Genomic DNA, 15,007 nt, shown 5'->3' on the forward strand with positions numbered 1-15,007 from the left:
TTTTGAGCGAAGCCAGTTTTGTGACTGACTCGTTGAGTTTCCAACTTCGAGTAAAATTATTATTCCATGGGTTCCAGGTCCAAGATATCCTTATCTATTTTATTATTTTTCATTTCAATTGATTCAAAAGTAGTAGATAACCTGATTATCTTTATGACATTTATTTTAATTAGCTAGGTGTTTTAAAATGTGTCAATTTTAATTGTTCAACTGCAAATGCGTCACACACATTATATGTAAAAATAGATGTAAAGAGAAAAGAATGCTGCCAGTCCTTTGGATGTCCTAACTTAAGGAGGTATGCTACACCAGAGAAATTTTATATGGATGAAAAGTGGAGGATATGTACAACAATATTTTGAAATTGAAAACTTTCAAATTTACTTTATTTAGTCAAAAAATGCAGATTCAGTAGATAGCAATCTGAAACAAATTTAAAACCCCTGCTGGATTTGAACCCGTTATCTACAGTTCAGCCACCTACCGAGCTACTCATTGAATTTTTAAAGGAATAGAGAAATATTGCTGTATTTATATTTTCATCCATGTTTCGGTCATTGTGACGATGTAGAGTACCTCCTTAAGATACCATCGAGATACATCCTAAAAAGTGTCCTAAGATGATCTTTGGATGTTCCTAATTATTTTCCTAAGTATATCTTAGGAAAGTTTTGTGTACATACCTGCTGGTATAAATGCGATTAAGGCTAATTACTACAATTTGTCTAATGTAAACTGTCAGATTGGGAGTTATATCATTTACATTTAAAAAATACTATACTTTTCTATTCTCTTTTACTTTGTAATTGATAAACACATTTGTTTGCCTCTTGTAGAGTTTATTTGGCTGGCAATCATAAACAATTACCGAACAGAAAATATTAACAAGAACTTGGAAAATACAGACATGAAAACAAATGGCATTCCATAAATCAGATTCCCAAACCAACTCAAAATGGACACATGCACAGCAAATGAAGTCAGTGCAGTCCATGTATTTGGATCTTGATTTGGTTTAAGAAAAATTACAATAGATTTGCAGGAAAAACGAAGAATATTCTTAGTACATGGCATCATTGATAATTGACCGTTACATGTATAAACATCTAGGAAATACATTTGTCCCCGTACAAACACTAGATTGGAAGCATGCACACCTTTAAGGCAAGGAATCAGACCATACAAGTTCATTACATACTAGTCCTCAGTAACCATTGTACATGTATTCTATAAAAATCAATAAATACAGTTTTGTGACCGACTTATTCCTCCCCACTCCCATAAGCAGTCGCTCTGTTTTCACAGATACGTATTACGTTCTTTACGCAATCTGCAGCGTCCTGAATACCAAATTATTCTAATCCAGTCACCTACCACACTATGAAAGCCCTGCGTATCACTCCCGTTCACAAGGATACATGTTCAATAACAAAAGATTTATCCCACTTCAGTTCCACTGAAAGCTATCTACTTCTACTGTGAATGTTCATTTACAGAGTTCTGTAAACTGCTTGAGACGCACACATTTCATTCAAAACTTGGAATTTATGATCGATATCTCTGTCAATATATATATATATAAAGAAAATCTTATTGTCTTCACCCTTAAAATTTACAAGACTTCTCAAAGAATAATTTCATGAACACTGTAGAAAAATTTACACTAGTTGATCCTCCTAGAAATTACCAATCTCCATGCAGAGTTGTCGGTTACTCTCTCACACTGTATGAGCCGATGGTAGAGAGTAAGAAATTACAGTAAGTGTATGACATATACGTATAATATATTTCACAATACAAAATAATCTTAAGGTTGTCCTTGCAAAATTCCTAATTTCCTTGGATGATTTTTAAATAGACAGTAGATTCTTCTAGAATGGTGCCACTGATTGGGTGCCCACTGGTTTCGCTTTCCATCTATTTAGGTCCCCTCTGGTCTAAGCACCCCTATGAATCACAGTGTACTTTCTGAGCTGAATCAATATCACAGTATTGCACATTGTCATATACTCTGTTTCCATTACTTTGCAAGAAGGTGATCAATCTGAAAGGAAACAAATCATGCAATACAAGACCTTCATTTCAGCAGACAGTTCTGGAGTTTTACGTGACCAAGTTTCTTTGCGTTTGTGTTGTAGTATGTTGCGACCATGCATAAATTTCACTTTAAAAAGTATTAGTGCATGTTTGCTCATATAAGGTTTTCTAAGCATCCATTTGTAAATAATATATCTTTCTGCTAAAAAAGTATGAAACCTGAGCAAGCATGTGTTCATGCCAAATTTATGGAAAAATCACAACAACAAAAAAAAGATATTGAAAATTTCCATAATCATTGCAACTTTATTTACTTTAAATTGCTTTATTTTGATATATGAACATAAAAAAGCCCAGATATATTTTGAATGAGTCCTCTTTCATTCATTGATGTATCGAAATAGCATAAATTTTCTAGTTTTTAATTTGATATAACAAGGGGGCATTTAATGGCTCATACTACATTTAGTCCTTTGGTGAGCATCAAGTTATGACAAAAAATGTTTGGGGGGAAAAACCCACAATTGGTACATACAAACAAATGGATAACTAGAAATTCCTCTGCCTCCATCACAAAAGCAACAGAAGTACTGAAGGTCTGGTTTCAGTATTTGAACATAATTTCACAAGCTTGTGTGAAAGTAAGTTCTTGTGATAGTTTTTGTTCTTCATATCTAATGTATAGGTAAAATATCCATCAATTGCAAAAGTTTCTCCTTGTAAGTTACCTGTAACTTGTACATTTCCTTGACGTCCTGGAGGTCCAGTCGGAGCTCGTCCGCCTCTTCTACCTTCTCTCCGTACATTTGCAACAGAGCATCATACCTTTGGTTCAGCTCCTGCAATACACAAAATCAATGATAAAGAGGTATGTAGATCAAAAGCTCCTGTAATACACAAAATCAATGATAAAGAGGTATGTAGATCAAAAGCTCCTGTAATACACAAAATCAATGATAAAGAGGTATGTAGATCAAAAGCTCCTGTAATACACAAAATCAATGATAAAGAGGTATGTAGATCAAAAGCTACAACTGAACCTGAGTCAGAATTACAATATACCAGAGACACAACATTTATGTAATCATCTTAATAGTAGATTGTGATTTCTTTTGAAGCTGACATGTAGAATTTCAGCTTTTGACTATCATATAAACGTATTTTAGAAAATTCTAAAATTACCTCATATTGGTTTTTAAGTTGTGGTAACTCCTCAATTTTCTCTTGAATTTCTTCATTCTGATTGGTCAAATTGACTAGTTCTCGTGCCATGGACTCCCTTGTTCTTTCCAGTTGTTGAATATCACTCTACGTTACAAAATAAATACATTTTAATGTTAAATGACTACACATGAACATTAGACATACAAGAATAAAATACGTAAATCGCCTTACAAATGTATCCCTGTCTCACAGTGGTGTTACTGCCTCAGCTGTGCATTGGAAGTTCTTTTTAATTAATTAATCCAAAATGAAACAGATACATTATAATTTAAGGAAGGAACATCAATCGCCACAAATACGCCTTGGGGTTGACTGTTCCATCATTAAAAAGCAAGGTACGATTGTGTACATAAAAAGGCCCAAAAAACTATCCGTTTTCAATGTGTCTTGAATTAAGCTTGATCTGTGTTTTAAGTAAGTTAAATATATGCCAAGTATACTATCTCTACTTAAATCAAAGTTCCTACTTATTTGACAATAGCATTATTACGTCATGAATAAGACTTTTCCCGCCTTTTTTCAAAAAGAGCTCGATAACTGTTAAATTTCAAAAGGTGTGCCCATCCGTCGAGCAAAATAAAATTTATATATATTGTGTATCAATAGAAGACAAAAAAAATGTATTGAAATATGAATTTGCTCGACGCATGGGCTGTATCTTTTCTGAAAGGAAAAACACCCTGAATTTATTGATTCATTTTTGGCAATTTTATGCCAACTTCACACTCCTGTCATAAAACACAAAGCAATTTTAGATCAAATTAAACGTAGTTTGGGTTTGCTTATATATTCCTTATTTAAATGCCAGATTTTGGGACTCATACTGAAATCATCCATTTTCTGGGCCAGATGACTATAGAAACATACCTAGTTCTTTATATTGAATTTTCATTCCTGCATTCTGAATTGCTCTGACAGATGATATTGAAGAAACCAATTTAATTTTTGAAAATACATGAGGGGATGAACTGAGACACTTTATCCCAGCATACTTCATAAAGTGCATTACATTTATCATACTTCATAAAGTGCATTACATTTATCATACTTCATAAAGTGCAGTACATTTATCATACTTCATAAAGTGCAGTACATTTATCATACTTCATAAAGTGCAGTACATTTATCATACTTCATAAAGTGCATTACATTTATCATACTTCATAAAGTGCATTATATTTATCATACTTCATAAAGTGCATTATATTTATCATACTTCATAAAGTGCATTACATTTATCATACTTCATAAAGTGCGTTACATTTATCATACTTCATAAAGTGCGTTACATTTATCATACTTCATAAAGTGCATTACATTTATCATACTTCATAAAGTGCGTTACATTTATCATACTTCATAAAGTGCATTACATTTATCATACTTCATAAAGTGCATTATATTTATCATACTTCATAAAGTGCATTATATTTATCATACTTCATAAAGTGCGTTACATTTATCATACTTCATAAAGTGCATTATATTTATCATACTTCATAAAGTGCGTTACATTTATCATACTTCATAAAGTGCGTTACATTTATCATACTTCATAAAGTGCGTTACATTTATCATACTTCATAAAGTGCAGTACATTTATCATAATTTTACATATTTCTTTCATTTATGTTAGAATTCCCAGCTGTTAAGTCGTATCAAATTCATCAACATTCATAAACACATTGTTCACATCCAGAAGGAAATGGCTATCATTTCGAATGGTAAAGATATCAAAGACAAAAACATTGGTTGATTTATATTGTTTAACGTCCCGCTTGAGAATTTCTCACTCATATGGAGACGTTACCAGTGAAGGGCTGTAAAATTTAAGCCTATGCTCGTCGCTTACGGCCTTTGAGCGGGAAGGGGTCTTTATCAAGCCACACCTACTGTGACACAGGGCCTCAGTTTTTGCGGTCTCAACCGAAGGATCGCCCCATTTACTCACCTCTTACAACAAGCAAGGGGTACTGAGGACCTATTTTATTCTGGATCCCCACAATGGGGAATGTAAATACATTGTATAAAAAAAAAACTAACCCTTAGCTGTAGGACTTCACCATCTCTCTGTTTCAGCTGCCACTGGAGGTTGTCAATCAAATTTGCAGCCCCACCCCCTTGTCGAATACTCTCGTATAAGGTTGATCTACTGGACACAGGAGATATCCCAAAGCTTCTGTCCAAATCATCCTACAAATGCAGAACTTGTTGTCACCATCTGTCCAGCATACCACTGACCACACTGAGTGTATCATAGTTCTGTTGAATTTTGTGGGCATGAAATTTCTTGCTGTAATACCAGTTACCTGTGTAAGTGATATAACCATAGAACTCTGATCCCCGACCACGCTGTCCGCTCTGGACACCGACAATGGTGACGCCGAGCCACGGGACTGGGGACGCTGTAAATCCTTCTCCTGAAAATCAGAGCAGAAAACTTAAACCTCCTCACTACACAATGATTATACAGAGTAGAAAACTTATACCTCCTCACTACACAATGATTATACAGAGCAGAAAACTTAAACCTCATCACTACACAATGATTATACAGAGCAGAAAACTTATATCTCATCACTACACAATGATTATACAATCAGAACTTATATCTCATCACTATACAATGATTATACAATTCTGGTTACACAAGCTGTTTTACAAAGTACAGGAAATCTCATGAGCAGCTTGAAATCTTTTTTGATCTGACCGTATGACAGTATACTCAGTATTCATGAGGTCATGTTACAAACTTACTATCTGTGTTACAAACTTACTATCTGTGAGATCTGTTCCTGAGCCAGCAACAGTTTCTTCCTTTCTTGCTCTACTTTGTTCTTTTCCATGTCTAGCTGAGTTTCCAGGAACACCTGTACAAATGAATAGGAATTACGCATTATATAATGGAACCAACTCTTCAAAAATTAACATCTTATAGCAGTATTTTTGTGGTGGGTGTAAAATTTGAAAAATTTAAGAGATTATAGATTTAGTAATTCAATTAATATCTACTATATATATATATATATTATTTGGAATTTATATTGGTACAAGTATTGTTTTGATGGTTTAGAGCCTACCACCAAATTAAGCACCAAACCAATAAAACTCATAATACAATACTGTCAACAGACACTACGTTTTTCTTAACAATTTTTTTCTTCTTCAGAAAACTGAAAATGTTCTTCACTTGATAATGTCTTATTGTAACACACATGAACTAGCTGTGACTTGTTCTGACACACATGAACTAGCTGTGGTTTGTTCTGACACACATGAACTTATTGTAACTTGTTCTGACACACATGAACTTGTAACTTGTTCTGACACACATGAACTTGTGTCTTATTCTAACATACATAAACTTGTGGTTTGTTCTAACACACATGAACTACATATGTAGCTGTGACTTGTTCTGACACACATGAACTAGCTGTGACTTGTTCTGACACACATGAATTAGATGTGGTTTGTTCTGACATACATGAACTAGCTGTGGTTTGTTCTGAGACACATGAACTTATTGTAAATTGTTCTGACACACATGAACTTGTAACTTGTTCTGACACACATGAACTTGTGTCTTATTCTAACATACATAAACTTGTGGTTTGTTCTAACACACATTAACTACATATGTAGCTGTGACTTGTTCTGACACACATGAACTAGCTGTGACTTGTTCTGACACACATGAACTAGCTGTGGTTTGTTCTGACACAAGAACTTGTTGTAACTTGTTCTGACACATGAACTTGTTGTAACTTATTCTAACATACATAAACTTGTGGTTTGTTCTGACACACATGAACTAGCTGTGGTTTGTTCTAACATACATAAACTTGTAGTTTGTGCTGACACACATGAACTTGTTGCATCTTGTTCTGACACACATGAACTTGCTGTGACTTGTTCTGACACACACGAACTTGCTGTGACTTGTTCTGACACACATGAACTTGCTGTGACTTGTTCTGACACACATTAACTTGTTGCATCTTCTTCTAACACACATGAACTTGTTCTGACACACATGAACTAGCTGTGGTTTGTTCTAACACACATGAACTTGTTCTGACACACATGAACTTGCTGTGACTTGTTCTGACACACAAGAATTTGCTGTGACTTGTTCTGACACATGAACTTGCTGTGGTTTGTTCTGACACACTTGAACTTGCTATGACTTGTTCTAACACACATGAACTTGCTGTGTCTTATTCTAACATACATAAACTTGTGGTTTGTTCAGATACACATGAACTTGTTGTGACACATGAACTTGTGTCTTATTCTAACATACATAAACTTGTGGTTTGTTCTAACACATTTAAACTAGCTGTGGTTTGTTCTGACACACATGAACTTGTTGTAACTTGTTCTGACATACATAAACTTGTTGTTTGTTCTAACACACTTGAACTAGCTGTGGTTTGTTCTGACATACATGAACTTGTAACTTGTTTTGACACATGGACTTGTAACTTATTCTAACATACATAAACTTGTGGTTTGTTCTAACACACTTGAACTAGCTGTGGTTTGTTCTGACACACATGAACTAGCTGTGGTTTGTTCTGACACACATGAACTAGCTGTGGTTTGTTCTGACACATGAACTAGCTGTGGTTTGTTCTAAAATACATAAACTTGTAGTTTGTTCTGACACACATGAACTAGCTGTGGTTTGTTCTGACATACATGAACTTTTAACTTGTTCTGACACATGAACTTGTAACTTATTCTAACATACATAAACTTGTGGTTTGTTCTAACACACTTGAATTAGCTGTGGTTTGTTATGGCCTGACCTTTTCTTTTTTGAGATCTGAGATTTCCTGCGACATCTGCTGTTTGATGGCCTCTATCTGGGCTGTCTCACTGAAACAAAACAAAAATCTCATCATTAATGGACTGAAACAAAATAAAGATCTCATCATTAATGGGTAAACTCAGTTGATCTGTAATCCTATACTGTAACTATACCAGTTCTGACTTCTCAACCTGTTAAACTCTCTAGCTAGCTCTCATTATTCCAATATCCTTTCTGTCATCCAGTCCCTCTAAGTTATTACTAACTATTTACGTCCCCTGTACATATACACTGTATCTGTTTAGTATTTTGTACCTGTGTTTAGTATTTTGTACCTGTGTTTAGTATTTTGTACCTGTGTTTAGTATTTTGTATTTGTGTTTAGTATTTTGTGCCTGTGTTTAGTATTTTGTACATGTGTTTAGTATTTTGTACCTGAATACTAACCTGTGTTTAGTATTTTGTCCATGTGTTTAGTATTTTGTACCTGTGTTTAGTATTTTGTACTTGTGTTTAGTATTTTGTACATGTGTTTAGTATTTTGTGCCTGTGTTTAGTATTTTGTACTTGTGTTTAGTATTTTGTACCTGAATACTAACCTGTGTATAGTATTTTGTACATGTGTTTAGTATTTTGTACCTGTGTACAGTATTTTGTACCTGTGTACAGTATTTTGTACCTGTGTATAGTATTTTGTACCTGTGTTTAGTATTTTGTACCTGTGTTTAGTATTTGGTACCTTTGTTTAGTATTTTGTACATGTGTTTAGTATTTTGTACCTGTGTTTAGTATTTTGTACCTGTTTAGTATTTTGTACCTTTGTTTAGTATTTTGTATCTGTGTATAGTATTTTGTACCTGTGTTTGGTATTTTGTACCTGTGTTTAGTATTTTGTACCTGTGTTTAGTATTTTGTACCTTTGTTTAGTATTTTGTACATGTGTTTAGTATTTTGTACCTGTGTTTAGTATTTTGTACCTGTTTAGTATTTTGTACCTTTGTTTAGTATTTTGTATCTGTGTATAGTATTTTGTACCTGTGTTTGGTATTTTGTACCTGTGTTTAGTATTTTGTACCTATGTTCAGTATTTTGTACCTATGTTCAGTACTTTCTACTTGAGAATTTACCTGTGTTTTGCATCCTCCAACACCTGTACTTTGGTCTTTAACATCTCTACCTGCGCCGTCTGATGGGCTTTATCCCGCCGTAGCCCGCTGTTCTGGGACTCCAGAGAGGCCGTTTCAGCAGAGAGCTCCATCACTTTTTCATTTGCCGATCTTTCTCTCTCCGTCATGGTGGCTAACTGGGTCTGATTTTCAACTAAATGAAAAATTGTTTTCTGTTTCTTTATCAAAGATAAGTTTTGTATTTCACATTGTACATTTTAAAAATCGACTAACAGAAACTTTTCCAATTCAGAGACACCTGTCCAGAGAGAAATCTACACATATAACCATCAAAATTCTATAGTTAGTCTGTCCAATGAGAAATTACACACATAACTATCAAAATTCTATATTTAGTCTGTCCAAAGAAAAATTTACACACATAATTATCAAAACTCCATACTTAGCCTGTCAGAGAGATTTTTTTCCAGTTTTTCCCATGAGAGTGCCTGAGCTGCATAGGTCGACTGAAGACTTTCAATCTGTCGCAGTAGTGGGCGGGTAGCTGTAAAATTCAACACCTCAAAAATCACTCATATATACCATACATGTTTATATATCACTCATATATACCACACGTTTATAAATCATTCATATATACCACACACGTCTATATATCACTCATATATACCACACATGTTTATATATCACTCATATATACCACGCATTTATAAATCACTCATATATACCACACATGTTTATATATCACTCATATATACCACACATGTTTATATATCACTCATATATACCACGCGTTTATAAATCACTCATATATACCACACATGTTTATATATCACTCATATATACCACACATGTTTATATATCACTCATATATACCACACATGTTTATATATCACTCATATATACCACGCGTTTATATATCACTCATATATACCACATATGTTTATAAATCACTCATATATACCACACATGTTTATATATCACTCATATATACCACACATGTTTATATATCACTCATATATACCACTCATTTATAAATCACTCATATATACCACACATGTTTATATATCACTCATATATACCACACATTTATATATCACTCATATATACCACACATGTTTATATATCACTCATATATACCACACACATTTATAAATCACTCATATATACCACACATGTTTATATATCACTCATATATACCACACATGTTTATATATCACTCATATATACCACACATGTTTATAAATCACTCATATATACCACACATTTATAAATCACTCATATATACCACACATGTTTATATATCACTCATATATACCACACATGTTTATATATCACTCATATATACCACACGTTTATATATCACTCATATATACCACACATGTTTATAAATCACTCATATATACCACACACGTTTATAACTCACTCATATATACCACACATGTTCATATATCACTCATATATACCACGCGTTTATAAATCACTCATATATACAGTGGAGCCTCATTAATCTGGACACTTTGGTTCCCAGCAAAATCGTCCGGATAAATGAAGCGTCCGGATAATTGAATCGCATATTTTCTAGCTTTGCATAAGTAGCCAATATGTGCCTACTTTATTGATGCATAGTGAATTAAACACATTCTATCATTGGATTTAACCATTTGCATTAGTAAATAAATTATGATAATGTTAACATTTACATGTATTTCAAAGCACTAAAATTTAATGTACGTGTTCAGTGTATTTGCCTGTGCTTACATTGTTCATACATATGATACCTAAAAAAAATATACAAAACTGTGTACCGTATGCACTAAAACAAATAATGAAGCACTTTATGTAACTATAAGTAATTAAATCATTAGTAACTAACATAATCATTTACATTTCAAACATTTCATCACACTTTTACTTCTTAAAGAGGCCGGTAATTTCCATCTGTCACGGTTCACGGGTTCGGCGGTCTGTTAAAACAATCTTCATCGTCCAAAGTTGATATAAGAATTTCGTGATTATCATGTCAGTTGACAACATTCTTTAACCAAAATTCAATCATATTCTATAATTATCCAAGACAATATCAGGAGAACAAAATCATTTAAGCTCGTAATATCAAGACCTACTACTGCTTTGATCTAGTTATTATTATTATTTTCATGATGCGATAATAACGGAACAAAACTCGGGTGAAATTAACATTACAGGTACATACAGAATTTAATTGTCATTTTCCTTAAAATGGTAATTTTCTCACTTCTACGCAGAGTTTAAAATTTCGAAAGCAATAAAGCTCTACAACATTGTAACAAGAATCAATCGTACACAGGTACATTCTACATGCGCGACATTCTAAACGTTAAAAAATCATACTATATATACATGTGCATGAACATACATGTATATTTCACGCCAATCAACAGAATAAAATCCAGAAACTAGAAGTATAATCTACACTCTTTAGATTTGAATAAGCCGATATTAATTTACGAATCAGTACAACTGATACGTGTAGCAGTTAAAAAATTTATCATTACGGCATGATGTTTAATTTATTGATACTATTAGGGGGTATTGATCAATACTATAAAATAATATGCTACAGATTTATTTACAAAATTCAACACTACACGCAATAAAGATCTTATGTGCGAAAATTGGCAATACAATGTCTCGATCGGCACGTGCTATTTAACGGACTTATCATCACACACCACCTAATTGGAGGAAGGTGTTGACAGGGTACAGGTAATCGCTTCAATTAGACAGTTTGGCTTGTTTTCTTTATAATTTACACCTTGCTAAAATTGTCCGACACAGACTTTCCCTAAACAAAATTACCGTCCGGATTAACGGTACAATTTTCAATGCATTATAACGTTTTGTAGTAAAAAGTGACCGTCCGGATCCAGAACGCGAATTTCCGGATTAATGATGCAAAATAATGTATAAAAATTCCGTTCCCTAGAAAAATCGTCCGGAAAGTGAAGCGTCCGGATTAATGGCGTCCGGATTACCGAGGCTCCACTGTACCACACGTTTATAAATCACTCATATATACCACACATCTTTATAAATCACTCATATATGCCACACGTTTATAAATCACTCATATATACCACACGTTTATAAATCACTCATATATACCACACATGTTTATATATCATTCATATATACCACACATGTTTATAAATCACTCATATATACCACACACATTTATACATCACTCATATATACCACACATGTTTATATATCACTCATATATACCACACATGTTTATAAATCACTCATATATACCACACATGTTTATATATCACTCATATATACCACACATGTTTATATATCACTCATATATACCACACATGTTTATATATCACTCATATATACCACACATGTTTATAAATCACTCACATATAACACAAACATTTATATACCACACATGTTTATATATCACTCATATATACCACACATGTTTATATATCCATTCCAGTCCTATTTGGTAGGAATCTATCATTTTGTTGTAGGACATGTTCAATAAGGTTTATTGAAAAGAGACCAGATATACCTACTATAATCACCTTTTAAAGGTTCCCCAGCAATACCTTTATTCTATGTTATCATACAGATGTATTGTCTTAATTCAGATTTCATCTCATTTTGTTTCTTTTTATACATGTACTTTAAATTCTTTACGATATCATATAATGTATTATATAAGAAGCGTTGGGAGGTTAACTGAAGCTCTTGTTTGTAGGAGTAACATAATATTCTACCTGATGTCACATTCTGTGTTAGGTCCTGGTTTCTAGCTTCATCTTCCTGTAAATGCTGAAAATAAACTTTACGTTTTAGAATCTCAAAAGTATGTATAAAGCCTAATAAAGGTGCCATAGAAAGAGACGTAATGACAAATCACTTTGGAGTTAGGAAAGCTCCATTACCATTTTAAAATACACTTCCATCAGAATAGATTATTGATAAATGAATATGAATGACTTACCCTTAGTAAATGAATATGCATGACTTACCCTTTGTTAAATGAATATGAATGACTTAACCTTTGTCAAATGAATATGCATGACTTAACCTTTGTTAAATGAATATGAATGACTTACCCTTTGTTATATGAATGACTTACCCTTTGTTATATGAATGACTTACCCTTTGTTAGATATTATATAAATGACTTACCCTATGTTAGATATTATATGAATGACTTACCCTATGTTAGACTTACCCTATGTTAGACTTAACCTATGTTAGACTTACCCTATGTTAGACTTACCCTTTGTAGGTCTGAGATTTCCTGACGAAGCATGTCCTCTCGTCTGTTGTGTTCTTTTTCCATCCTAGAGACAGTCATTCTCAGGTCCTCTATCTACCAAGAAACCAGAGTCACCATTAACGAACCAGAGACTCTACCAAACCAAGAAACCAGAGTCACCATTAACGAACCAGAGACTCTACCAAACCAAGAAACCAGAGTCACCATTAACGAACCAGAGACTCTACCAAACCAAGAAACCGGAGTCACTATTTACGAACCAGAGACTCTACCAAACCAAGAAACCGGAGTCACCATTAACGAACCAGAGACTCCACCAAACCAAGAAACCAGTGTCACCATTAACTAACCAGAGACTCTACCAAACCCAGAAACCGGAGTCACCATTAACGAACCAGAGACTCTACCAAACCAAGAAACCGGAGTCACTATCAACTAACCAGAGACTCTACCAAACCAAGAAACCGGAGTCACCATTAACTAACCAGAGACTCCACCAAACCAAGAAACCAGTGTCACCATTAACTAACCAGAGACTCTACCAAACCAAGAAACCGGAGTCACCATTAACTAACCAGAGACTCTACCAAACCCAGAAACCGGAGTCACCATTAACTAACCAGAGACTCTATCTACCAAACCAAGAAACCAAAGTGACATTAATGAACCAAACACTCTATCTACCAAACCAAGAAACTGGAGTCACCATTAACGAACCAGAGACACTACCAAACCCAGAAACCAGAGTGACATTAATGAACCAAACACTCTATCTACCAAACCAAGAAACTGGAGTCACCATTAAAGAACCAAACATTTTCTCTACCAAACCAAGAAACCAGAGTCACTATTAACAAACCAAAGACTCTATCTACCAAATCAAGAAACCGGAGTCACCATTAATGAACCAATGACTCTATCAAATATTTCAATGCATCAATTTGTTCTTGTGGGGTAGAGTGTTTTTCTACGATACTACATATGGCTGACATTAAAACTTAGGGATTATCCACAAAGCACTTTTATATTTCTAATTCTACAACAACTTATACTAGTGGAGTTTCCTGTATCATCAATGTGAGGCTTCAGTGTCATCAATGTGGGGTCTCTGTGACCTCAATGTGGGGCTTCAGTGTCATCAATGTGGGGTTTCTGTGACCTCAATGTGGGGCTTCAGTGTCATCAATGTGGGGTTTCTGTGACCTCAATATGGGGCTTCAATGTCATCAATATGGGGCTTTTGTTGCCTTAATTTGGGGTTTCTGTGACCTCAATGTGGGGCTTTGTTGCCTCAATAAGAGGCCTCTATGACTTAATGTGGGGCTCTAAACAGAATACTTAATCTTGAATCTCAGTATATTGTACCTGATTGATGAGTTCTGCTTTTAACAGAATACTTAATCTTGAATCTCAGTATATTGTACCTGATTGATGAGTTCTGCTTTTAACAGAATACTTAATCTTGAATCTCAGTATATTGTACCTGATTGATGAGTCCTGCTTTTAACAGAATATTTAATC

General features: G+C 34.0%; 1 protein-coding gene across 5 annotated transcripts in view; it reads right to left on the reverse strand.

The window, feature by feature from the left end:
* Positions 1–818: 818 nt before the first annotated feature.
* The window catches only part of LOC125670046 (TATA element modulatory factor-like), a 34,301-nt gene continuing 20,112 nt past the window's right edge, over positions 819–15,007 (reverse strand). For all 5 annotated transcript variants that reach the window (XM_056163946.1, XM_056163943.1, XM_056163941.1 and 2 more), the window contains 11 exons: positions 13,487–13,579; positions 12,975–13,029; positions 9,644–9,745; positions 9,202–9,394; positions 8,073–8,142; positions 6,039–6,131; positions 5,571–5,681; positions 5,305–5,454; positions 3,220–3,345; positions 2,766–2,876; positions 819–2,044 (listed from right to left, as the gene is read on the reverse strand). In XM_056163946.1, the coding sequence (XP_056019921.1) occupies positions 2,021–2,044; positions 2,766–2,876; positions 3,220–3,345; positions 5,305–5,454; positions 5,571–5,681; positions 6,039–6,131; positions 8,073–8,142; positions 9,202–9,394; positions 9,644–9,745; positions 12,975–13,029; positions 13,487–13,579 (1,128 nt within the window). In that variant the 3' untranslated portion in view covers positions 819–2,020. The remainder of the gene's footprint in view (positions 2,045–2,765; positions 2,877–3,219; positions 3,346–5,304; positions 5,455–5,570; positions 5,682–6,038; positions 6,132–8,072; positions 8,143–9,201; positions 9,395–9,643; positions 9,746–12,974; positions 13,030–13,486; positions 13,580–15,007) is intronic.

This window comes from Ostrea edulis, chromosome 4 (genome assembly GCF_947568905.1).
Source record: "Ostrea edulis chromosome 4, xbOstEdul1.1, whole genome shotgun sequence".
NCBI lineage: Eukaryota > Metazoa > Mollusca > Bivalvia > Ostreida > Ostreidae > Ostrea > Ostrea edulis.